This window comes from Salvelinus fontinalis, chromosome 8 (genome assembly GCF_029448725.1).
Source record: "Salvelinus fontinalis isolate EN_2023a chromosome 8, ASM2944872v1, whole genome shotgun sequence".
NCBI lineage: Eukaryota > Metazoa > Chordata > Actinopteri > Salmoniformes > Salmonidae > Salvelinus > Salvelinus fontinalis.
In genome coordinates, this window is record NC_074672.1 from 11,073,008 (window position 1) to 11,098,950 (window position 25,943).

Below are 25,943 nucleotides of genomic sequence, written 5' to 3' on the forward strand. Positions count from 1 at the left end.
TACCTCTTTGATCAGCTGGTCAGCGGCAGGTGCAGACACAGAGCCTCCTGTGGCCCCTTCAGCTTCCTCTGTAGCCTCCCCTTTAGCTTGGGAAAAGCTGGGGAGAGACTGGCTCTCACCGTATTTGAGGTCATAGGGGAACTGCAACAACAAAGACAGCACTTACAGTTAGGACATTCATGGAACAATAGAATCATGACTCAGCTAAATTCAATCCGTTTTGTCTATGGCAGGGATGGGCAACTCCAGTCCTCAGGGTCCTGATTGGTGTTACACTTTTGCCCCAGCCACAGCTAACACGACTGACTCCAATATTTAGCTAATCATGATCTTCAATTGAGAATGCAATTAGTTTAATCAGCAGTGTTTGCTAGGGATGGGGAAAACGTGTGACACCACTCAGGCCCGCGAGGACTGGAGTTGCCCACCCCTGGTCTATGGCATTTAGTGTTTAAATGGGTTGTATGGGGTCTTCAATCTGATGTGTATTATGTTACCTGAGTGATGTCTGTTCTGATTGGTTTCTCACTGATCTCAGAGAAGTGTCTGCTATCTACAGGAGACAGACAGAAGAACACAGTTATTTATTGTAGGACACAAGCATGACTAAAGAGTATCTGACGGTATGTCAAATATCATGTGATGATGATCAGCAGATAATAGGATTGAATAGGTGACTAGGGCCGGGATTCATTTCCTAGCGCAGCGTACTAGACAGCTGACAATGTGGCTTTTCAAGGCATTTTTCGCTGAGATCACATTCATAGTAAACACTGTGCATGTCAGCTCAAGTGGAGATGACCTTTGAATGTCAAAGGCTATGCTATAACACGGCCCTTACGCAGATTACATCCCGGCCTAGGCTGATATTGAACTGACCTGGAGAGCTGCGCTCTGTGTCCACTCTGGAATGGTGCCTGCTCACTTTCGGACTCTCCTCTCTCTCATAAGAAAACCTATAAACATTTTAAAAAACTATATATAATCAGGTAAGCCATGTATCATATACATACCAGCAAGCAAAGTGTACCGTATCACCCAAATAGTGCTGAATTTGGGCATTTGCAGAAAAAGATCATTGATTGATTGGATTCATACAGTGCTTTTCCAGGTGCTTATTAATCTTGGGCCTCCATTCATTAGTTTCTGTGGCAGCAAATGCAGCTTTGGTGGCGCAGCAGCACTCTACTCATAGAGTGTTGTAGCTGTTGTGTTTGGTTGAGGGCAGTAACAGGACTCAATTAGCCTGGGGACGACATTACTTACGCGTTGTTGTTGCTGTTGTGTTTGGTGGGGGTCAGGGGAAAGAACTCTGTATCGGGGAGGAACACGGAGTCTGAGCGACCGAGGGGCAACTCAGCCTCCTCGGGGCGGTTCTCTGATAGCTGTAGGGGACGCTGGCTAGCCATGTGGGAGGGCAGGACACTGCTGGTCTCTGTGGAGGACGGGTCTGAATAGTCCCCGAACAGACCACCCTGGCGCTGGACAACCAAACACAAACACTGTGGTTAAAACAACCCAGGCACATCTAAACTCAGCAAAAAAAGAAACATCCTTTCACTGTCAACTGCGTTTCTTTTCAGCAAACGTAATATGTGTAAATATTTGTATGACCATAACAAGATTCAACAACTGAGACATAAACTGAACAATTTCCACAGACATGTGACTAACATAAATGTAATAATGTGTCACTGAACAAAGGGGGGGGGGTCAAAATCAAAAGTAACAGTCAGGACTATCTGGTGTGGCCACCAGCTGCATTAAGTACTGCAGTGCATCTCCTCCTCATGGACTGCACCAGTTTTGACAGTTTTTGCTGTGAGATGTTACCCCACTCTTCCACCATGGCACCTGCAAGTTCCCAGACATTTCTGGGGGGAATGGCCCTAGCCCTCACCCTCCGATCCAACAGGTCCCAGACGTGCTCAATGGGATTGAGATCCGGGCTCTTCGCTGGCCATGGCAGAACACTGACATTCCTGTCTTGCAGGAAATCACGCACAGAACGAGCAGTATGGCTGGTGGCATTGTCATGCTGCAGTCATGTCAGGATGAGCCTGCAGGAAGGGTACCACATGAGGGAGGAGGATGTCTTCCCTGTAATGCACAGAGTTGAGATTGCCTGTAATGACAACAAGCTCAGTCCGATGATGCTGTGACACACCTCCCCAGACCATGACAAACCCTCCACCTCCAAATCGATCCCACTCCAGAGTACAGGCCTTGGTGTAACGCTCATTCCTTTGACGATAAACACGAATCCGACCATCACCCCTGGTGAGACAAAACCGCGACTCGTCAGTAAAGAGCACTTTTTTGCCAGTCCTGTCTGGTCCAGCGACCGTGGGTTTGTGCCCATAGGCGACGTTGTTGCCGGTGATGTCTGGTGAGGACCTGCCTTACAACAGGCCTACAAGCCCTCAGTCCAGCCTCTCTCAGCCTATTGCGGACAGTCTGAGCACTGATAGAGGGATTGCGCGTTCCTGGTGTAACTCGGGCAGTTGTTGTTGCCATCCTGTACCTGTCCCGCAGGTGTAATGTTCGGATGTACCGATCCTGTGCAGGTGTTGTTACACGTGGCCTGCCACTGCAAGGATGATCAGCTGTCCGTCCTGTCTCCCTGTAGCGCTGTTTTAGGCGTCTCACAGTACGGACATTGCAATTTATTGCCCTGGCCACATCTGTAGTCCTCATGCCTCCTTGCAGCATGCAAAAGGCACGTTCACGCAGATGAGCAGGGACCCTGGGCATCTTTCTTTTGGTATTTTTCAGAGTCAGTAGAAAGGCCTCTTTAGTGTCCTAAGTTTTCATAACTGTGACCTTAATTGCCTACTGTCTGTAAGCTGTTAGTGTCTTTAACGACCGTTCCACAGGTGCATGTTCATTAATTGTTTATGGTTCATTGAACAAGAATGGGAAACAGTGTTTAAACACTTTACAATGAAGATCTGTGAAGTTATTTGGATTTTTACGAATTATCTTTGAAAGACAGGGTCCTGAAAAAGGGACGTTTATATGTTTATCTATCCTGCTCTGATTAAAGATAAAGACTGTGACAGGCTACATTAAATATAATATATGTACAGTGCATTCAGAAAGTATTCAGACCCCTTTATTACTTAACAGCCTTATTCTAAAAAAATCTATCAATCTACACACAGTACTCCATAATGACAAAGCGAAAACAGTTTTTTTATTTGCACATTTCTTAAACTTAAAAAACAGAAATACCTTATTTACATACAGTACCAGTCAAAAGTTTGGACACACCTACTCATTCAAGGGTTTTTCTTTATTTTTACTATTTTCCACATTGTAGAATAATAGAGAAGACATCAACACTATAAAATAACACATATGGAATCATGTAGTAACCAAAAAAGGTTTAAACAAATCAAAATATATTTTATATTTGAGATTCTTCAAAGTAACCACCCTTTGCCTTGACAGCTCTGCAAAATCTTGGCATTCTCTCAACCTGCTTCATGAGGAATGGTTTTCCAACTGTCTTGAAGGAGTTCCCACATATGCTGAGCACTTGTTGGCTGCTTTTCCGTCATTCTGCGATCCAACTCATCCCAAACAATCTCAATTGGGTTGAGATCGGGTGATTGTGGAGGCCAGGTCATCTGATGCAGCAGTCCATCCCTCTCCTTGGTCAAATAGCCCTTACACAGCCTGGAGGTGTGTTGGGTCATTGTCCTGTTGAAAAACAAATGATAGTCCCACAAAGCGCAAACCAGATGGGATGGCGCATCGCTACAGAATGCTGTGGTAGCCATGCTGGTTAAGTGTGCCTTGAATTCTAAAGAAATCACTGACAGTGCCACCAGCAAAGCACCCCCACACCATCACACTTCCTCCTCCACGCTTCACGGTGGGAACCACACATGCAGAGATCATCCGTTAAACTACTCTGTGTCTCACAAAGACACGGCGGTTGGAACCAAAAATTGTCAAAGGACAGATTTCCATCGGTCTAATGTCCATTGGTCATGTTCTTAGCCCAAGCAAGTCTCTTCTTCTTATTGGTATCCTTAGTAGTGGTTTCTTTGCAGCAATTTGACCACGATGACCTGATTCACGCAGTCCGAGCTAAAACCAAGCCATGAGGTCAAAGGAATTGTCCGTAGAGCTCCGAGACATCTGGGGAATGGTACCAAAAAAAATCTGCAGCATTGAAGGTCCCCAAGAACACTGTGGCCTCCATCATTCTTAGATGGAAGAAGTTTGGAACCACCAAGATTCTTCCTAGAGCTGGCCGCCTGGCCAAACTGAGCATTTGGGGGAGAAGGGCCTTGGTCAGAGAGGTGACCAATAACCCAATGGTCACTCTGACAGAGCTCTAGAGTTCCTCTGTGGGGATGGAATAACCTTCCAGAAGAACAACCATCTCTACAGCACTCCAACAAGCGGGCCTTTATGGTAGAGTGGTCAGACGGAAGCCACTCCTCAGTAAAAAGCACATGTCAGCCCGCTTGGAGTTTGAAAAAAGGCACCTAAAGGACTCTAAGACCATGAGAAACCAGATTCTCCAGTCTGGTGACCCCAAAATGTAACCTTTGGCCTGAATGCCAAGCGTCACGTCTGGAGGAAACTTGGCACCAATTTTTCAGCGGCAGGGACTGGGAGACTAGTTAGGATAGAGGGAAAGATGAACTGAGTAAAGTACAGAGATCGATGAAAACCTGCTCCAGAGTGCTCAGGACCTCAGACTGGGGCGAATGTTCACCTTCCAACAGGACAACGACGATAAGCACACAGCCAATACAATGCAGGAGTGGCTTCGGGACAAGTCTTTGAATGTCCTTGAGTGGCCCAGCCAGAGCCCGGACTTGAACTTGATCGAAAATCTCTGGAGAGACCGGGAAATAGCTGTGCAGCGATGCTCCCCATCCAACCTAAAAGAGTTTGAGAGGATCTGCAGAGAAGAATGGGAGAAACTTCCCAAATATAGGTGTGCCAAGCTTGTAGCGTCATACCCAAGACGACTCGAGGCTGTAATCACTGCCAAAGATGCTTCAACAAACTACTGAGTAAAGGGTCTGAATACTTACGGAAATATCCGTTGATATTTCCGTTGATTTTTTTTGCAAAAATATCTAATGACCTGTTTTTGCTTTGTCATTATGGGTATTGTGTGAACAAAGATTGATGAGAGGAAAAAACGATTTAATCCATTTCAGAATAAGGCTGTAACGTAACAAAATGTGTAAAAAAATCAATGGATCTGAATACTTTCCAAATGTACTGTATATATACAGTATGGTATGATATTGTTTTTAACGTCCTTTTTGTTTACGGTGTGTTGGAACCATATTTACTTCCCCATATGGGATAATAAAGTTTGCTAAACTAAAGGAAAGTGCTCTGTCGGTGACTCACCCTGTAGATGCCTTCCTCCAGAGACTCCTCCATGGCTCTCTCCATCTCCTCCTCATTCAGCAGGTCTCCTGAGATGGCCCTGTGAAGCTCTGGAGCTGCCTCCTCCTCTATACTCCTCAGACCAGCCTGGGGAGGAGAGGGAGGAAATGGGAGAGGGACAAACAGAGGAGGAAGAGAAAAGAGAGGGTGAGAACAATAAGGATGAATTTCAGACGACCAAAGTGAGGAGAAAAACAAAGGGAGAGAAGATGCAAGAGAGGATGAGAGAAATAAACATGGAGGGTAAAAGAGAAATAGAGGTAGAGATTACAGTAGTGTTTGAGATGTTCGATATAAGCAGAGGATGATTTGAGGATGATTTTGAAGCCTAAAGATAGTGTGCAGAAAGGTGTACATCCAAACGAGCGTTGGTTGGTGTCAATTGGAATTGAATTCACTCAATTCAGGAAGTGATTTGAATGTTCAATTCCAAACCTGCTATACAACACTGTAGAGGGCCTCACCTGCATCTCTGGAGCACTCCCATTAGCACTCTTCTTGGTGGGCCGGTAGCCATAGTACTCCTCTTGACGCTTCATAAACTTACGGAAATGATCCTGGATCAGGAAGGTGGCGTAGAACTTTCCCACCGTCACCTCGTCATCTAGGACAGATCCCAATAAAACAGTGTCAAAACCCAAACAGAGCTAAATGGAGGCAAATGCCTACGTCGTGGTGGACGGAAATCCGTCACAACACACCTGGTAAACACAATCCGGCTCGAAGGAACTAGATAAAAAGTCACATAGGAAAGATGTTTGAAAGGGTCAACAGATCAGATCAACTTTGCTGACCAGGGTTCATCTTAGCATGCTGCTCCATTCTAGGGGCTTTTGTACATGAGCTTTCTGTTAGGTAGGGTTCATGTAGGGGTCACAGTGAAATGCTCACCTCCGATTGGTGGGATGACCTGGTCCAGCAGTTTCATACTGGTGCGTTTCCAGATCTTCTTTATAATGGCTCTCAACTCTTCATTGGCCTGCTCAAAGTTACCTAGTCAACATAAGAGGAAAAGCAAAGTATTACATTAAAAGACAAGCATAAACATAGAATATTATTTATGGTGTGAGACGGGCGCAGTGCTAGAGACAAGACACCTTCGACACCTTCAGTCTTTATCTTGAGGGCAGTCCTGACCAGGGCAAACAGGGTGGCATTGAAGGTGACTGTGCCATCGCTGTTCAGGGGCATGTTCATGGATATTAAACGCTGTTGTCAGGGAGAAGAGGGGAACGAGAGAGAGTGGACACCAGTGAGAAGATGTACTGTACACAGTATCAGGCACCGAACCACATCCGTCAGCACAAGTGGTCGTGCTCTTGTGGTGTAGTTGCCATGTACATGGTAATGGTACCCATTTAAATGGCAATCCATTTCATCCAAATAACTTGACTTACCTTGCAGGCTGAGCGATGCGGACAGAATTTCCCAAAGCCTAGCGGAGGCTGGATCCTTCGCAGTAGTGTTACCACGTCCAGATGTTTTATACGCCCCCTGCAGGACAGGAGTACAAAATACACTTAGGCACATTGATTTAGAGAGAGGAGATATATATTAGCTTTGGGTACCAAGACTTAGAGCATCAACTACATACAGATGCCATGTGAAACACCTACCAACATTAACTTATTGTGGATTGAAAGGGAATGCCATGGGGCATTGTCCCTGCATTCTTGACAGAGGACTAGTCTCTTTAGTGACATAAATAACTGACCAGCTCACACAAAATTTTGATCTGGGTTCAGAGATGACTCACGTGGCATCTGGGTCGTACTCGGCCCAGATCTTCTTGAACTCATCCAGATGATGAGGACCCAGGATGGACCAATCACGTGTCAGGTAGTCAAAGTTGTCCATGATCACAGCCACGAATAAGTTGATGATCTGAGATGGGAGAGAAAGATAACTTAAGAAAACAACAATACTTCCTGGAGGAGAAGCGAAGAGAGGAGAGGAGAAAGGACTACTCACCAGGAATGCACACAGCATATAGAAGGACATAAAGTAGAAGACAGCGAAGCTGGCTCCACAGGTGTACTCCTCCCCAGGTAGGAAGTCAGACTTGGGGTCACACTTCTTGCCGTACATACTGGCCACCATCACTTCCTGCCACGCCTCCCCTGTCGCACAACTGTTGGTGAGGATACAGAGGGCATCAGATTCAGTTACACCTGACCATACAACTTCCCGTACATACTAGCCAGCATCTCTTCCTGCCACACCTCTCCTGTTGCACAACTAGTGTATTCAATAGGCCAAATCATTACATCACAGATGGTGTTTTTACACAGTATATTTCGATCTGAAAGTTCTGTTGCACCCTCCCATAGACACACAGGCACCGTAGCGGTAGATATACAGTATGTGTGAACTCTGACCTTACCTCTGACTGACTGACTCATCCACTCTCTCGCTCTGACTGACTGACTCATCCACTCTCTCACTCTGATTGACTGACTCACCGGAATAGCAGCAGGACAGCTTGGGGGAATGTCTGGAAGTTGTTGTTGCGGTTGATCTGTGTGCCATCCACTAAGGCTATCTTTCCAAACACCTGAAAGGGAAGACCCAAGGGTAAGTGGACCCCTAGTGTGTATGTACTTAAAAATATTCAGTTCACTCCTAAAAGTTGACCTGCATCCCAATGACTGCGTAGATGAAGAAGAGCATGACGATCAGAAGAGCCACGTAGGGTAGAGCCTGCAGAACAAACACACATTGAGTCATCCCAACCAGTGATATCCAGTGATATTTACTTAAACTACCATCAGTACATGGTTGCTGCAACTCAGTAGGAATTGGCTCCAGAACCACCAGTTGGACCCGACCTTCCATTTGGGTCTCGTGTTTCCCTACCCCAAGTTTTGTTCATCACTCTGCTGTTTACGAAGAAATGTGAGGAAGCCTGTAAATTGAGGTTAGGGAAACACTGACTGGTACTGACCTGGAAAGACTTGATGAAGGTCCACAGCAGGTTACGGATGCCCTCTGACCTGTTTAGTAGTTTAACCAAACGCATCACACGGAACAGACGGAAGAATGTGATGGACACTCTGGCATTCTCAGAATCCTTTAGGTGAATAAAAACATTATTGTTCATTTTCATTCATTCATATCAATGTTATAATTACAGAGTAACTTTGTCAGACTAATATATTTGTAATTGAAAACAATACAAAAAAACTGTCTTACCGCAATGGCCTGCATAGGGTTTGTCTGCTGAAATACAATCAGAAATAGATCATCTTAGCCGCAGACATTATTTTTGCGTTAGTGGATAATTCTATGAATTAGTAAATGGACACATTACTGTAATTTGTTTATAGATTTAGCATAAATGTATGTTCATTTCTACAAAACTTCAGGAGGGGGAAGTTATGATACACAGTTATTAACAGATACATTCAGCATGCCAAATACAAAATAAACTTCAAGACCTATTATAAATGTAGACACAAACATCAGTACCTAATGTGTTGATGACATTAAATCAGTTAATTAGCGTTAGACATGTTAAGAGAAGAGCCATAGAGTTACAAACCAAGTCAAGATAATACTGACCACATCCTATATACAATTATGTGGTAAGCAATGTCTAACCCAATGTCTAATTAGCTCCTAGTGCAACAAGATGCCCCATAGGCTGGGTCCGCTATCTCTCTGTAAGGACGCATCTAGCTAGGGCCTCACAGGCACAGTAACAGACAACTAGAGTAGTGCTCACAGTGCTCAGCACACAGCAAGAAGGCCCATGCAGATACAGATGCAGTGTAAAGTGATATTTACAGCACAGCCATGGAGACAGTACAGTCCTCCACTAGAGGCCAAGGCAGCCTGGAGAGAGGGGAGAGAGAGAGAGAGGGAGGGAGGAGAGGAGGAGGAGGAAAATGGTGGGTTAGACAGGTGGATGGAGGTGAGGGAACACTGGAGATGTTTATGGGCGACGGTTCAGAGGGGAGAAAACACAGGAGTGCGTGTTGGATGAAGACAGAAACAAACGAAACCTGGTGCTTCACCAAGTGAAAGGAGAAAATAAAGACATGAAAACAAGGTGATGTTCAAAACGGTGTAGTATTTCCTGCCATAGTCTCACTTCACTGAACTCAACCGGACGAGATGATACCGACGATAGAATATTAGTCCTCGGCGCAATATTAAATCAACATGTAACATAGACATTCCAATGGCAGGGAGTGGAGATCATGTGGGCCGTGTGTCTGACAGTGGTACTAACCAGGTCCTGCTGAGAACCAGTGCTGCTTCCCACAGCCTGCTGCTGTGGAGCCAGGAGTTTGTGTTTCTGGGTCACAGTTATGAATACGTTGAATAAACACAATCACATTGCATGGGAACGTTCCCGTTCAGTTGGGAGAAAACGTTCGGAAACATTTATTGTTGCAAGACGTTTTGCTACTGAACACGGCCAGTATCTACTATCACCGTACAACTTGCATAGGTGTACAAACATGGCTGCCGTTGTTCTGTGTACTCACGTCGACCTCACTCAGGATGACATCGACAACACTGCCGATGACGATGAGGAAGTCAAACACGTTCCACGGGTCTCCAAAGTAGCCCTGGGATACACAGAATACACAGGGGCATGGAGGAAAAACTATTTTGGAAACGAAAGAACCTCCAGCATACTTAAAAAGACCCATTAAAAACATTCTACAGTAAACATTCCTGCCAGCCCAGAGCCTGGGCCTGCGCCTAACCCTACCTTAGCTTTGAAGGCAATGAGTTTTAGGATCATCTCCACCGTGAAGAGGACAGTGAAGATCATGTTCAGAGTGTCAGACAGCTTGGTCACGTGGGCTGACTGGTTACAGTGCTGCATGGTGGAAATACACAACAAACCCATTGAGGACATAACAGCATTTTGACTATACAATACCTCCAAAATATCTGCCATTAGGAACAAAGAGACAAAACACCAATTAGTGGAAAAAAGATCAGAATTGGGCTGTCTGTGTAAACGCAGCCAGATGCGTTGAGCACGAATCCAATAGAATGGATGTGTTCTAGATTTACCTGCATGCCGAGACACAGTGTGTTGAGCATGATGAGGAAGAACATGGCGTACTCAAAGTAGCAGGAGGTGACTATGTACCACACGTTGTACTGATAGTGGTTCTTAGGGATATAACACCGCAGAGGCTTGGCCTTCAGAGCATACTGCACACACTGACGCTGAGGAGAGAGAAGATATTGGGAGTAAAGCCCAGTATCTGTTAATATCTGTTAAATAGTAACAGGCCAAATGACGAAACTTGGGATTTTCGCGTAAATCATGCATTGAGCAGCGCATAGAATATTTACATGGACATTTCTGTCAGATCTCAAAGAGAGTACTTGCAGATAAGAATACTCTGTGGACTCTTTCAGGCTGTCGCTCACAAAGAGTTAAGAAGACATCAATATGCTTAGCCAGCTTACCTGGTTCTTGTCGAGCTCACAGTTCTTATACTCAGACTCTCCCTGCTCCTGGAAGGTTACGATGACGAAGCCGACGAAGATGTTCATCATGAAGAAGGCGATGAGGATGAGGTAGACGATGAAAAAGATGGAGATATCCACACGGTTGTTGTAGACTGGGCCCATATCCTCCCTGTCTGAGTCTATGGCTTTATACAACAGCCTGGGAGAGGGGAGGGAGGGAAAGAGAGGGAAGGAAGGAAGGAGAGAAAAAGAGGGAGCGATAAAAGGAGAGAGAGAGAGAAAAGAGAGTAAAAAAAGACTTCCCTTGTTGGAAGAACATGAAAGAGGGATTAATTTAATAATGGCTATATGTCTTGCAGTACCTAGCCTGGAATCCAAACTGAATATCGCTCAGTCTCACTATTGTTTCACTTCACTGATCTAGCCTGGAACCATTCAATACAATGAAGACAGTGAAACAACAGTGAAACGGTGACACTCGTACGAGAGTTGTGGTCAATTCCATTTAAACTCTGTCAATTCAGGAACTGTAATTCCAATTTCAAAATGTTCTTCACAGAAAACCATCATGGAGAATTGGAATTTCTGTTTCAGTTCCTAAATTGGAGTTGAAATGGAATTGAGCCCCCAACCCTGATTCAGCCAGTTCGCCTTCCAGGCTGGGTAACTCACTGTGGCCACCCTTCGAACGTGGACACGGTAAACAGAGCCAGCATGCCGTTGAGGACGTTGTCAAAGTTAAAGTCACTGCTGATCCACTCCCTGGAGGCCAACACCATCTCCTGAAGACTGTTCTCCTGGTGCTCCAGGAACATACCCCTGGGGGGAGAGATGTAGTATTAGATCATCAGTGCTATGTCAATGAAGTTGGAATGAATTGAGAGAGAAAGGGGAGGCGGAGAAGGAAGGGAAGGAAGCGAGAAAGAGGGAGAGGAGGATGGGAGGAGAGGATGGGGTTGGAGAAAAGGGAGTAATTCAGTTAGTCAGATAATGCCCAATGGAATGAATAAGGGACAGTTAAATAGACTGATAATAAAGGGGTCTTACCGGCACGTGACCTCTGTCATTTTGGAGGGGTCTGAGCAAGTGTAGAATTTACCCTGGAGGAGAGCACAACAGAATCATGAGCTAAGTTACATCAAGTAATACGCAACCTTTACAGTTTCCACTACGTATTTAGAGTCATTTGAAATTATGATTACTAGCAACCCTAACCCTTAACCACAATCCTTACCCTAACCTCAACCCCAACCTTAACCACAACCCTAACTTCATGTCCACATCCCCGTACAACCCTAGCCCCAACCACAACCTTAACCCTAGCTTCATGTCCACATCCCCGTTCAACCCTAGCCCCAACCACAACCTTAACCCTAGCTTCATGTCCACATCCCCGTTCAACCCTAGCCCCAACCACAACCTTAACCCTAGCTTCATGTCCACATCCCCGTACAACCCTAGCCCCAACCACAACCCCAACCCTAACTTCATGTCCACATCCCCGTTCTACCCTAGCCCCAACCACAACCCTAACCCTAGCCTCATGTTCACATCCTGGTTCAACCCTAGCCCCAACCACAACCCCAACCCTAACTTCATGTCCACATCCCCGTTCAACCCTAGCCCCAACCACAACCATAACCCTAGCTTCATGTCCACATCCTGGTTCAACCCTAGCCCCAACCACAACCATAACCCTAGCTTCATGTCCACATCCTGGTTCAACCCTAGCCCCAACCACAACCATAACCCTAGCTTCATGTCCACATCCTGGTTCAACCCTAGCCCCAACCACAACCCTAACCCTAGCTTCATGTCCACATCCTCGTTCAACCCTAGCCCCAATCACAACCCTAACCCTAGCCTCATGTCCATATCCCCGTTCAACCCTAGCCCCAACCACAACCATAACCCTAGCTTCATGTCCACATCCTGGTTCAACCCTAGCCCCAATCACAACCCTAACCCTAGCCTCATGTCCATATCCCCGTTCAACCCTAGCCCCAACCACAACCATAACCCTAGCTTCATGTCCACATCCTGGTTCAACCCTAGCCCCAATCACAACCCTAACCCTAGCCTCATGTCCATATCCCCGTTCAACCCTAGCCCCAACCACAACCATAACCCTAGCTTCATGTCCACATCCTGGTTCAACCCTAGCCCCAATCACAACCCTAACCCTAGCCTCATGTCCATATCCCCGTTCAACCCTAGCCCCAACCACAACCATAACCCTAGCTTCATGTCCACATCCTGGTTCAACCCTAGCCCCAATCACAACCCTAACCCTAGCCTCATGTCCATATCCCCGTTCAACCCTAGCCCCAACCACAACCATAACCACTGAGCTGGCTATGACCTCAAGTGTTATGTCATCTAGCTACTACTGTACATACATTATTCAATCTCACATTGTGGCGCTGGACCCGTATGCAGTCTAGTATATTATAAATCATAATAAACCCACTGAGCTGTCTAGGACCATGCTGTTCTCAGTGTCATATGTGAGCTATTGCATATAGCTACAAAATACAGTTTGAACCGTACCTTGAAGAGCTGGACCCCTATGCAGGAGAATATGAAGTCTAGCAGCATGGTGACCAGGACGATGTTGCCGATGGTTTTGATGGCTACAAACACACACTGAACCACGTGCTGTAAACAAAGGTTACACATACAGGTCAGATCACAAGCTGTGTGGCAATGCTATTGTATAGAAATACGTGTATGTGGTGTACAGTACCTTCAGGCCCTTGGCTCTGTTAATAGCCCTTAGAGGCCTCAGCACCCTCAACACCCTGAGAATCTTCACCACTGAGATGGCACTGGACCTAGAGTCCGACGGCAGACACACGACAGCCTTCACAATGTGCTCGTCCCAGCGGGCGAGGCTGGTTGAAATGAGGTCACGCGTGTACACGTGTATCTCTACAGCGCTCTATTGCATCTCTACGGCGCCACTCAGACATCGAGAACTACACCGAGTGTACAAAACCTTACGGACACCTTCCTACTACTGTTGCAACCCCTTTTTTCTGAACAGCCTCAATTCGTCGGGGCATGGACTCTACAAGGTGTCGAAAGCGTTCCACGCGGATTCAAGTGAATTTAACAGCTGACATCAACAAGGGATGATAGCTGTCACCTGGATTCACCTGGTCAGTCTATGTCATGCAACGAGCAGGTGTTTCCAATGTTTGGTAAACTCTGTGATTATCCACAGGAATAATACAGTAACACTATATATTTACTATCACCCATCAGGATAGCGACACTCACTCCATTCCCATGGACAACAGAGACACGCCCACCACCAGCAGGTCCAGCATGTTGAAGGAGTTACGGCAGAAAGAGCCTGGATGCAAGAAGGCTCCATACACTGTCATCTGGAGGAGGGGGGGGGGGGGGGGGGCACTTGGGTTAACATACACGAGCTGTCACCAGGGTAATGTCCTAAATATTTCATCCAATAGGAATTTAGACCACTTTACCTTCAACACAATCTCAATGGTGAACACAGTGGTGAAGACGATATCAGCATATGCCAAGACCTGCAGAAAAGAGAGGGTTGGTCGAGTTATCGTCACATAGCGAAGTCATTCACATAGCGTACTTTACACCAGGGGTTCTCAAAGGGGAGTCCGCGGAACTGCAGGGGGTCCGCAGCCAGATCTCAATATATATATTTTGATGGATATTACTAACAACAGATTAAAGAACTTTTGGCCAAGGGATCCGTGGAATAAGTTTAAATTGTGTAATACAATACAATGCAATAGTATTCATCTACAATGTATGTTCTTAACCCTGGGCAACATGGGCCTGGGATAATCACAGGGATATTGGTATTCACGGTGATAAAATGTGTAGATTTGAGGGAAATTAGCTTGAAAACAGCACAATTTTCTCTCCGATGCCAAGACATTGGCCTTTAAAAAAACATAGTCATAGATAACAATATAGCACACAAGGAGTTTTACTAACTCGAGTTGTGTTCCGATTATAAGGAAACCTGATTAATTTGCTATCACAAAAGGGGTCCCCGGCCCCAAAAAAGTTTGAGAAGCTTTAAACTGTTTGTCCTTTTATGGAACATTAATTGATGTTTCATTTTGAATGCACTTTATTTAAAATGTTATTTGATGTGTCTGACTGGAACACATTAGAAGACACCACTTAGTAGGGTGTCCAATCAAAAACACATATTTTGACCAGTGGGTAAATGGTGTAGTCTAAACCTCATGTCTCTATCATAATCCGTTCAAAAGTTATTGGAGTTGTTACCCTTGCAGGTGACCAAAATTAAGGTAAATAATTCAATGGAGGCCAGAGAATTTTTTGGGTCAAAAATATACAGTACGAGTCAAAAGTTTGGACCCACCTACTCATTCAAGGGTTTTTCTTGATTTGTACTATTTTCTACATTGTAGAATAATAGTGAAGACATCAAAACTATGAAATAACAGATATGGAATCATGTAGTAACCAAAAAAGAGTTAAACAAATCAAAATATATTTTATATTTGAGATTCTTCAAAGTACCCTTTGCCTTGATGACAGCTATGCACACTATTGGCATTCATGTCTTATATATTAGTATTCGCTTTTCATATTCATGTGAAATTATTGTTAATTTTAGTAGATTTCTCGCAAAAGCAAGCATATCTCTGTGAAATGTAAAAGGAGCACAAGCATTTCTTTATTTAATTCAGCTCGTGTCGATTTTGCTTTTTTGCGACCCGCGGAAACAACTTTGCAAACGACCACAACATACGAAATCCTCAAAAGTCTGCGTGCCGCCGCTCTGTCGACAGAGAGCAGTGCTTATTATCAGATGTATATTAGATGTATAATGATATGATGTAGATGTATAATGTTAATGATATGTTAGAGAAAGTCCCCACTGAAGAATTCAGAACACTAATTGTATTTTAGAACATAAGGAAGTGAAATTTTATTCACCAAAGTGTGTTTTCATCCAGAGTAGATAGACACCCTACACTTAGACTTCCTAATGGAACATAGCCTGAGCACCTTATTCCTGAATGACTTGGGGTCTATGGGATCCTCAGCGGCCAGTGATATGCTACTGAGGAGGATGAAGAGCAGGATGAAGTTGGTGAAGGGGGTGGCATTGACGATCCTATGACACAGCTTACGAAACCTGACCACGGAGGGAACACAAACACAAACACACAAAGAAAAGACAACAACCTCAACTTACATAGTTATTGTAACATCCGACGGGAAATGTATTATTATTATTGAATGATGATTTTAATAGCAGTCTAACACGACTCTTCGTCAGATACACCCCATTGTTCGTTGTTGGCCTGAATTGAATAGGGAATGTGTTGATCTGTGCGACTCACTTGTTCTCCGGCCCGAAGATAAAGAAGGAGTAGGTCTCCGGCATAGGAACCTCTTCCTCTTTCAGCTGGAGGTCAGCCATTGGTCGAGGCCGTGGGCTCTCAGGGATAGCAGGCTCCTCCTCCTCGTCATCACCTAGAACAGAAGGCGTCGTGGATAGGACAGTTGGCAGTCATTCAATTATTATACAGTAAATTCATTATTGACAGGTTTTTTTATGGTGTGCTTTCCTTTTTCTTTCATTAAAGTCATTCAATTTAGAACCAGATTTTTGTCCTCTTTTCAGACAAAAACACAACCATATTTGTTTTAGGTTCATAAACATAAGACATAGTGTAGCAATAGTCTGATTCCAAGTCTGTTTGTGCTGTTTTGCCAACTCCTATGGTTAGTGGCGTGACAATGAAGTTGACAGCACAAAGAAATCTGGGATCAGGCTACTGTAGCAGGGATAAACGAGAGGATGTGCTGTGCGCTCATTTTTACATTTTTTATTTCATCTTTATTTAACCAGGTAGGCCAGTTGAGAACAAGTTCTCATTTACAACTGCGACCTGGCCAAGATAAAGCAAAGCAGTTCGACACATACAACAACACAGAGTTACACATGGAATAAAACAAACATACAGTCAATAATACAGTAGAAAAAAGTCTATATACATTGTGTGCAAATGAGGTAAGATAAGGGAGGTAAGTCAATAAATACGCCATGGTGGCAAAGTAGTTACAATATAGGAATTAAACACTGGAGTGATAGATGTGCAGAAGATGAATGTGCAAGTAGAGATACTGGGGTGCAAATGAGCAAGATAAATAAATAAATACAGTATGGGGATAAGGTAGTTGGATGGGCTGTTTACAGATGGGCTATGTACAGGTGCAGTGATCTGTGAGCTGCTCTGACAGCTGGTGCTTAAAGTTAGTGAGGGCGAAATGAGTCTCCAGCTCTAGTGATTTTTGCAGTTCATTCCAGTAATTGGCAGCAGAGAACTGGAAGGAAATGCAGCCAAATGAGGAATTGGCTTTGGGGATGACCAGTGAAATATACCTGCTGGAGCGCGTGCTTTGGGTGGGTGCTGCTATGGTGACCAGTGAGCTGAGATAAGGCGGGGCTTTACCTAGCAAAGACTTGTAGATGACCTGGAGCCAGTGGGTTTGGCGACGAGTATGAAGCGAGGGCCAGCCAACGAGAGCGTACAGGTTGCAGTGGTGGGTAGTATATGGGGCTTTGGTGACAAAACGGATGGCACTGTGATAGACTGCATCCAATTTGTTGAGTAGAGTGTTGGAGGCTATTTTGTAAATTACATCGCCGAAGTCGAGGATCGGTAGGATGGTCAGTTTTACGAGGGTATGTTTGGCAGCATGAGTGAAGGATGCTTTGTTGCGAAATAGGAAGCTGATTCTAGATTTAATTTTGGATTGGAGATGCTTAATGTGCGTCTGGAAGGAGAGTTTATAGTCTAACCAGACACCTAGGTATTTGTAGTTGTCCACATATTCTAAGTCAGAACCGTCCAGAGTAGTGATGCTGGACGGGCGGGCAGGTACGGGCAGTGACCGGTTGAAGAGCATGCATTTAGTTTTACTTGCATTTAAGAGCAGTTGGAGGCCACGAAAGGAGAGTTGTATGACATTGAAGCTCGTCTGGAGGTTAGTTAACACAGTGTCTAAAGAAGGGCCAGAAGTATACAGAATGGTGTCGTCTGCGTAGAGGTGGATCAGAGAATCACCAGCAGCAAGAGCGACATCATTGATGTATACAGAGAAGAGAGTCGGCCCGAGAATTGAAACCTGTGGCACCCCGATAGATACTGGACAACAGGCCAACAGGCCCTCCGATTTGACACATTGAACTCTATCAGAGAAGTAGTTGGTGAACCAGGCGAGGCAGTCATTTGAGAAACCAAGGCTGTTGAGTCTGCCGATAAGAATGTGGTGATTGACAGAGTCAAAAGCCTTGGCCAGGTCGATGAATACGGCTGCACAGTATTGTCACTTATCGATGGCGGTTACGATATCGTTTAGGACCTTGAGCTCTGTCGAGGATGAGCACAACAACCTCAGACAACTCATATTTCCGATTCCAGGAAAATGGCAGGATAACAACAAACACATGTGTGGTAGTACAGCCTTTATAAGGACAGCGTATAAGAATAGACTGAACTTAAAAAGATGATGATCTTTGGGATGAGCGGCTAATAATAATTAGGTGGGGCTATTCTTATACTGACTGTACCGCGGCTGGGATGGTCATTCAATCCAATGTAATGACGTCAACATCAAGCAGTAGCTTTCCTACTGCAATTAGCTATCGACTATTAGATTCAGTTGCTTCTTTTTTGTAATGGTTCGATTAGCAGAAGTGCGATTCAGATGATAGTACAGTAGTGTATGCTGGGATAATTCCTGAAGCCTTGCCTGGCCTAGGGCTGGCTCAGACAGTGCCTACCACCTACCTGGGAAGTCTGCTGAAGGGAAGGGATCCTTCTCTTCCTTCACATTGGATTCAAACTCATCAACTTTCAGCTGTAATTGAAAACAATGGATATATAATGAGACAGGTTTATAAACAGCTAAAAACATAGAGATTCAGAATACAAGAGACACAGCTAACTAAATACCACACATTGACCCAGCATCAGCTCATTGACAGCTTAATGGCACAGTATACAGTAGGCTATCCGTGCCATCTCAACACCTGGTTCAGGACTGAAATAGTGAAATGTAACCCTGCACCAAGAGATGTGGTGTTAGATCCTGTTGGCTCACTAGCCCTCTTTGCTGACTGACCGTAGCGGTGGTAGGAATCCACTCTATCCTAGTTCTCTGTCCAGTTAGCTTCTTAGTGCTAGGGTTAGTTAACTAACCTCATACACTAACCTGCCAGGTACAGATAGAGGACTCTTGAGTCAGCAGTACTAACCTTAGCAGTGGTGGGAATCCCCTCCATCTTTGCTCTCTGTTCAGCCAGTTTCTTAGCCAGCAGAACCTTCTCCTCGTCAGCCTTGTCTGGCATGTTGGCCCTGGTAGGAACAGGTGGAGAGAGGGAGAATAGGGGAACATTTAGTTGTAATAATGGATGTATAGCTAACAGCGGCTGATTAAGATGGGAAAGGAAGGAAGATAAAGATAAAGGAGGATAGAGAAAGTTGAGCAAACAGCCGCTAACATCCAGTACTTGACATGGGCAGGAGTTCACCGCAACTGCGTACCGGCACCTCAGATTTTGTTCTTCTTGAGTTCCCGCACCTCCTATAGAATATTAGCTCAAAAGTATTGTGGAGCTCCTGCCCCTAAATATAAACGGTACCGGCACACAAAATGAGTACCGGAATCTATTTCAGTCTAAGTCAAGCACTGCTAACATCTTACATTTATTTAGCTCTTTCTGCAGTGGTGCCAAACAAGAGTGTGTTGAGTCAAAGGAGGGTTGTTGTGTTTACCTGAGCAGTTTCCGCCTCTTCCTCTCCTCTGCCTTGTCTTTCTGGGCGGCCGTCAGGCTCTCTGCTTCTGCCAGGTTGTCAACAGCGATGGCCAGGAACACGTTGAGGAGGATGTCTGTTCACACAGCACTCAGGAAACAACAGCCTTGTACTTGGGCCTGCTCTTAGCTATGCCACAGTCTAGCCTTGTAATTATACAATTCTTTTACATCCTATAAAACAAGCCCTATTCTGTAACCAAACAGGTCACAAACTATTCTATCCTGACAGACGGTAACAAAAATGTTAATCGAGTTGGCCAGTAACCACACTGCTAACTATGCCGAACCTTACATTAAGACAACAGTTCTATTTTGTTTTCACCCATTTTTAGGATATTAGCCCATTTCGACTTTGTGGCTGTGGTAACTAGTGACAACCGATCTCCTGATGGGTACTGCCATCACCACAGCAGCCTACCACGGCCTGCGGATGATGATGATGTCAACCCGAGACTCAAACACTACAGAGTCCACCCCCTGGATCCTTCATCTACAACCGTTGGCTTCATCTCAGTCTCCGCCTGAATCCCCTCACATCCATTCCATTTACGCAATAAATATTCAAAACTTTTTTCAATGTACTGGTGAAGTGAAGGATACAGTTTCCACAGGTGAAGAGGATGATGAAGTAGATGCTGACTAGGATGCCAGGGAAGACTGGTCCACCGTAAGCCATGATACCATTATACATGATGGAGTTCCAGTCCTCCCCTGTCAGAACCTGAATGAAGAGGAGGAAGTCGTTCAATCCGTCCCTCCGGCCAGTCAGTCAACACATCACGCTACAATAGAGAGCACAATACCTGGAAGACACTGATGAGCGCCTGGGGGAAGTTGTCAAAGTTACTGCGTCTGATCTCCTGGTCTGGGAAGTTGAACTTCCCCCCGAACACCTGCATGCCCAGCAGGGAGAAGATGACGATGAAGAGGAAGAGGAGGAGGAGCAGCGAGGCGATGGAACGGACTGAGTTTAACAGGGAGGCAACCAGGTTACTGAGGGAGGTCCAATACCTGAGAGAGGAGAGAGTAGTGGGCTGTTATCAGAGATATACTATATGGTGGTACTTAGGTGAAACGTTTACTGACAGTGCGCTCACGAAAATAAAAAGCTACTTTGGCTCTTAGGGCCACCGTAGAGATACTAGACTATATCAAATGTTTGATTACATTGACTATGATTATATTACTGATATCATATCACTTATCTCGTCATTTCAAATGCAATGCTTGACAAGTGCTGTTTTATTGTTGACTCATTAAACTTAGAAAGCACAGAGATGCCGCTCAGTGATTGTGGAACAAACCCCAGAATCACAGCAACAGCTGTGTCACCAAATGTTAAATCTCTCTGATGGAAGGCTAGCTAGCTCCGGATTTGATAAGGCTCGCAAGAATAGCAAACGTTTGGTCAATAAATGCTCTTCCAGTGAGGCGACTTACTTGGTGACCTTGAGCAGTCTCAGCAGGCGGATGCAGCGGAGGACAGAGATGCCGAGAGGGGACATGACGTCAGCAGTGACCAGGATGATCTCGAGGATGCCCACGCTCACCACGAAGAAGTCGAAGCGGTTGAACAGGGACAAGAAGTATTGAGGCAGGCCCAGAGCGTACATCTTCACAAACATCTCCAGCGCAAACAGGGTCAGCAGCACCTTGTTGGCATTGTCTGAGAAAGGACACAGGAACCAATGAGGACAAAGGGATAGGCAAGAGGTAACCGATATGAAATCAGGGATAGGCGAGAGAGGCCCCTAAGAACTGATCCTTGTTGGCACTATCTGACACCAGAGAGAATAACACAGCTAAGTAAGTGGAGGCTGGTGGGAGGAGCTATAGGAGGATGGGCTCATTATAATGGCTGGAATGGAATGAATGGAACGGAGTCAAACATGTGGTTTCCATACGTGTGATGTGTTTGATACCGTTTCCATTGATTCCTTTCCAGCCATTACAATGAGCCTGTCCTTCTATAGCTCGTCCCACCAGCCTCCATCTAAGTAATATTTTATTTGTGAGTGATGGTTGTCTTTTTCATGCAAGTCGGAATATTTCTGCTGGGAACAAACACCCAAAGATTTAGGCTATTGAATCACCTTAGGGTTATTCAAATATGTATTTTGGGAGAAGCAAAACAGTGAGCAGACATTTCCTTATGGCTTTCTCTCTTAGCCTGACGACTCACACTAAATTCTTACGCAGCGCTGTGGTTCGCTGCGTGCTGTACTCTGAGACTGCCGTCATTGAAGTCGTTTGTGGTGTCGAGGGGCGTTGTACAAAACAAAGTCATCAGCGATTGGATCGTCTCTAACCAATCATAGTAACAAATCCAATGACACATTTTCAAACCGCCGCTTTACCCTGTTCTGGCCCGATCCATCGGTTTCTGTACCAATCAGACGGCCCCGAATGGGTTGGCATTCGGTGAAGGGTCGGTGAGCTATTCAGATCCAGACTCATTGCGGAGAAGAAACTAACGTCCGTGGGCGTGATGTAACATTTGGCCGGAGCAAGGAGTCTGGGTTGCCAGGCAATTACTCTATATATATATATATTGGACGTTCTTTATGTCCTGTTCCTGTTATTATTTTGGATGTGCGTAAAACCCCCTGCATTCATTATCGGCAAGACAGGGTGCTAAGAACTGACCCTTTGACAGCAGGACGTTTGATGTAGTTCATGGTTTGTACTGGGAGCAGCTATTTCTGTACTAGAGGCTCAGGTTCTGTCTATGGGGGTAACATTAGTCAACTAAAAAAAGTCACCATATATCAGTGAGTAAAAGTAAAAGAGGTCACAGTATATATAAAGAGATAAAGACATGACAGAAACGAGATACAATACACTAGCGTATGCTTACGTGCCAATATTCTGACCTGAGATCTGCGTAACGCAACATTTTTGTGCAAGTATCTTATTGACATCAATGAATGATTTAAGCGAAAGCCTGAGTTGTGGCAGCTTATCTTTACTCTGAATCGGGCCCATGCAGAACATGCTTCCTAGATGTACTAGTCAATGGCAGCTTCAGTGAGAGCGTAAAACAGACCTTATATAGTAGTGTGTGTGTGTGTGTGTGTGTGTGTGTGTGTGTGTGTGTGTGTGTGTGTGTGTGTGTGTGTGTGTGTGTGTGTGTGTGTGTGTTGTGTATGTGTGTGTACCTTGTACAGTAGTAAGCATGTCTGACTGGTGGTGATGTTCACTAGCGATGGCAATAGTATTCAGGAAGACCACCAGAATCACAGACCAATAAAATGTCTTCGATTTTACATAGACGAGACACTTCATCCTGAAGAACCGGTTCCAGCGACGAGCCAGACGACTGGGGAGAGAGGGTTGAGAGAGAAATAGAGGAAAGAGGGAGGAGAAATGAGAGACGAGAGGGGGGGAGAGGAGAGGAGAGACAGAGAGAGAGAGAGAGAAAGAGAGGGAGGGAGAAAAGCGAGGGAGACAGAGAGAGGAGAGAGGGAGAGAATGAGGGAGAGAGGGAGAAAAACAGAGGGAGACAGAGAGAGCAGAGAGTGCAGAGAGAGCAGAGAGGGAGAGAATGAGGGAGAGCGGGGAAGGAGAGGATGGTCTGAAGTCAGTCACCGTGTCTATGATATGTAAAAAATAATATTACATTTAAATGATGTATCGCTTATGTTTTTATCTCCGTACTCACTAATAGTACACCATCCGGCTCTCACCCTCCATCCCTATCAGACTGTCTGTGTCTGCCTCCGTCAAAGGCAGTAGTCCTGCCAAGAATAAACAGAATATTAGGGGGACTTGTATACATTAAGACACCCTACACCCCAACAGGGGGTCAGCTCCCACCTCAGCCCAGTCAAAGCTCTTCTCTGTCCTGGCACCCCAATGTTGGAACAAGCTTCCCTTTAACATCAAAACAGCAGAGTCCCTACCCATCTTCCGAAAATGTCTGAAACCCTACCTTTTTGAAGTGCATCTTAAATAACCCCCCAGGCGCACACTGCCCCAACTTGCCTTTTCTGACTATCACTGACTTTGCTGTTAACTACTTTATTGAGGGAAAATGTACTTACTATGACTGTGATATGTAGTTGTCTCACCTAGCTATCTTAAGACGAATGCACTCATTTGTAAGTTGCTCTGAATAAGAGTGTCTGCTAAATGTCTAAAATATAAAATGCAATGTTGCTCAAATCCCTAGGAACCCCCAGAACAAATCAGACACCCTATAACAATTTAGACGTCGGACACCCCCAAGAGATGTCGGGCACCCTCAAGAGTCAATGTACAACTGGACATTGTCAGCAGCTACCTTTCCCCTCCTGCTCGTTGTCTAGGACCTCAGCCTGAGTGATCCATTCCATGTAACCCTTCAGGTCCTCATCCAGCTGCTGGGTCTCCCTCAACTTCTGGAACTCCCCTCGGGACTTAGCCTTCTCTCTCTCCTTAGTGAACTCTCTGGGTGTAGGGAAGAGGACAAAAAAGGTAGACATTTCTGATTAGACATTTCTGATTAAATACACCATTCAAGATAACTAGAAGAACAGTATACTCTTAGAAAAAAGGGTTCCAAAAGGGTTCTTCGGCTGTCCAAATAGGAGAACCCTTTTGGGTTCCACGTAGAACCTTCTGTAGAAAGGGTTCTACGTGGAACCCAAAAGGGTTCTATGTGGAACCAAGAAGGGTTCTTCAAAGGGTTCTCCTATGGGGACAGCCAATGAGCCTTTTTTAGGTTCTAGATAGCACCTTTTTTTCTAAAAGCGTAGAGTAGAGTAGAGGACATGATCATACCCACTGAGAACACCCAGGACCAGATTGAGCACGAAGAAGGATCCAATTAGGATCAGAGTCACGAAGTAGAGCCAGGGCCACTCGTTCCCTATGGCATCGTTCACCTGCAGGAGAACATCACTACTGCGTTGCTACAACGTCACTACAACATAATACATAAGTGTTTCCCAAACTTGGTCCTGGGGACCCGAAGGGGGGCACATTTTGGTTCCCATAGCACTACACAGCTGATTCAAATAATCACATTTGATGACATGTTGATTATTGGATTCAGCTGGGTAGTGCTAGGGCAAAAACCAAAACGTGCACCTCTTGGGGTCCCCAGGACCGAGTTGTCATACAGTCACAAAGTAGAGCCAGGGCCATCATTCACCTGAAGGACAGCACAACATTACAACCAACTACAGCGTCACTACTGTAATACAGTAGGTTGTTTGCTACACCACCATGAAGCTGGATGGGTCATCTATTCTAATACACTGCCTTTAATTACGTCATTGGGAGGCAAAATTAGCTGTCTGCGGAATCGCAGCCGGATTCTGACTGCATCTCATGTCCTGTGAAGTGCCTAGATGTATGGTCCTTTCAGGTAATGGCACGCCACAGGACCCTGCTGTGAGTCTGCAGTCAGCTGCTTGTCATAGGGAGGAGAGACTGACCCAGTAGAGCACATCGGTCCAGCCCTCCATAGTGATAGACTGGAAGACGGTGAGCATGGCGAAACCAAAGTTGTCAAAGTGGGTGATGCCGAAGTTTGGCCCCGCCCAGCCTGAACGACACTCTGTCCCGTTGAGGAGGCAGCGGCGCCCGTTACCGGCCTGGGCACAGGGGGCGGGCCTCTCGTTCTCTAATGTAGCCATGATGTCTGGAGGAGAGAGAGAGAGACAACCAAATGTTTTATTGTGAAAGATGTTGATGTGTGGTGACCAGGGTTGGGGTCAATTCGATTTCAATTCCAATCAATTCAGAAAACCCCAATTCCAATTCCAACATTTTGGAGGAAAGGACAGAAAGCGACACAAAAACATTTTCATTGTGAAAGACTTTGATGTGTAACACATTAGCGACCAGGTTAGAGGTGCCTTGTTTACAACTCAGACCTCCATCCAAAGAGTACAGTAGAGCTACCTGGTTGTCCAAATATTACCTGGTTGTCATAGCTGTTTGTCCTCAATGTCAGTGACTTACCTCAAATACTCTTCACATACTCTTTACTATCTACTACTTTTTGCTTACCTGTGCCGGTCCAGTAGCAGGTCTTGTGCATCTTACACTTGAAGAGCTCCAGACCTACGATGGCGTAGATGGTGACCATGAAGAAGACCAGCAGGCCAATGTGCAGCAGGGGCAGCATTGCCTTCAGGATAGAGTTCATCACCACCTGCAGGCCTGGAGGGGAACAACAGGGAGGAGCTCACTACCTCAGTACTATTTCAATAAAAAAAAACAGACA

The 25,943-nt window shown here is 45.3% G+C and overlaps 1 protein-coding gene across 1 annotated transcript in view; it reads right to left on the minus strand.

The window, feature by feature from the left end:
* LOC129860528 (dihydropyridine-sensitive L-type skeletal muscle calcium channel subunit alpha-1-like) overlaps positions 1 to 25,943 on the minus strand; it is a 42,470-nt gene that overhangs the window by 4,133 nt on the left and 12,394 nt on the right. Inside the window, exons 5-44 of the mRNA XM_055931001.1 lie at positions 25,727 to 25,879; positions 25,150 to 25,355; positions 24,491 to 24,594; positions 24,012 to 24,157; positions 23,391 to 23,466; positions 22,888 to 23,048; positions 21,170 to 21,395; positions 20,533 to 20,740; positions 20,330 to 20,450; positions 19,689 to 19,803; positions 19,169 to 19,268; positions 18,702 to 18,771; positions 16,245 to 16,377; positions 15,907 to 16,036; positions 14,364 to 14,423; positions 14,152 to 14,258; positions 13,616 to 13,703; positions 13,420 to 13,527; positions 11,917 to 11,969; positions 11,542 to 11,688; positions 10,867 to 11,068; positions 10,462 to 10,620; positions 10,151 to 10,261; positions 9,921 to 10,004; positions 9,214 to 9,261; positions 8,620 to 8,646; positions 8,372 to 8,497; positions 8,062 to 8,127; positions 7,890 to 7,981; positions 7,399 to 7,558; positions 7,184 to 7,311; positions 6,825 to 6,921; positions 6,525 to 6,636; positions 6,319 to 6,420; positions 5,892 to 6,031; positions 5,389 to 5,514; positions 1,267 to 1,481; positions 880 to 956; positions 498 to 553; positions 4 to 141 (exon numbers count right to left, since the gene is read on the minus strand). Of these exons, the coding sequence (XP_055786976.1) occupies positions 4 to 141; positions 498 to 553; positions 880 to 956; positions 1,267 to 1,481; positions 5,389 to 5,514; positions 5,892 to 6,031; positions 6,319 to 6,420; positions 6,525 to 6,636; positions 6,825 to 6,921; positions 7,184 to 7,311; positions 7,399 to 7,558; positions 7,890 to 7,981; positions 8,062 to 8,127; positions 8,372 to 8,497; positions 8,620 to 8,646; positions 9,214 to 9,261; positions 9,921 to 10,004; positions 10,151 to 10,261; positions 10,462 to 10,620; positions 10,867 to 11,068; positions 11,542 to 11,688; positions 11,917 to 11,969; positions 13,420 to 13,527; positions 13,616 to 13,703; positions 14,152 to 14,258; positions 14,364 to 14,423; positions 15,907 to 16,036; positions 16,245 to 16,377; positions 18,702 to 18,771; positions 19,169 to 19,268; positions 19,689 to 19,803; positions 20,330 to 20,450; positions 20,533 to 20,740; positions 21,170 to 21,395; positions 22,888 to 23,048; positions 23,391 to 23,466; positions 24,012 to 24,157; positions 24,491 to 24,594; positions 25,150 to 25,355; positions 25,727 to 25,879 (4,778 nt within the window). The remainder of the gene's footprint in view (positions 1 to 3; positions 142 to 497; positions 554 to 879; positions 957 to 1,266; positions 1,482 to 5,388; positions 5,515 to 5,891; positions 6,032 to 6,318; positions 6,421 to 6,524; positions 6,637 to 6,824; positions 6,922 to 7,183; positions 7,312 to 7,398; positions 7,559 to 7,889; positions 7,982 to 8,061; positions 8,128 to 8,371; positions 8,498 to 8,619; positions 8,647 to 9,213; positions 9,262 to 9,920; positions 10,005 to 10,150; positions 10,262 to 10,461; positions 10,621 to 10,866; positions 11,069 to 11,541; positions 11,689 to 11,916; positions 11,970 to 13,419; positions 13,528 to 13,615; positions 13,704 to 14,151; positions 14,259 to 14,363; positions 14,424 to 15,906; positions 16,037 to 16,244; positions 16,378 to 18,701; positions 18,772 to 19,168; positions 19,269 to 19,688; positions 19,804 to 20,329; positions 20,451 to 20,532; positions 20,741 to 21,169; positions 21,396 to 22,887; positions 23,049 to 23,390; positions 23,467 to 24,011; positions 24,158 to 24,490; positions 24,595 to 25,149; positions 25,356 to 25,726; positions 25,880 to 25,943) is intronic.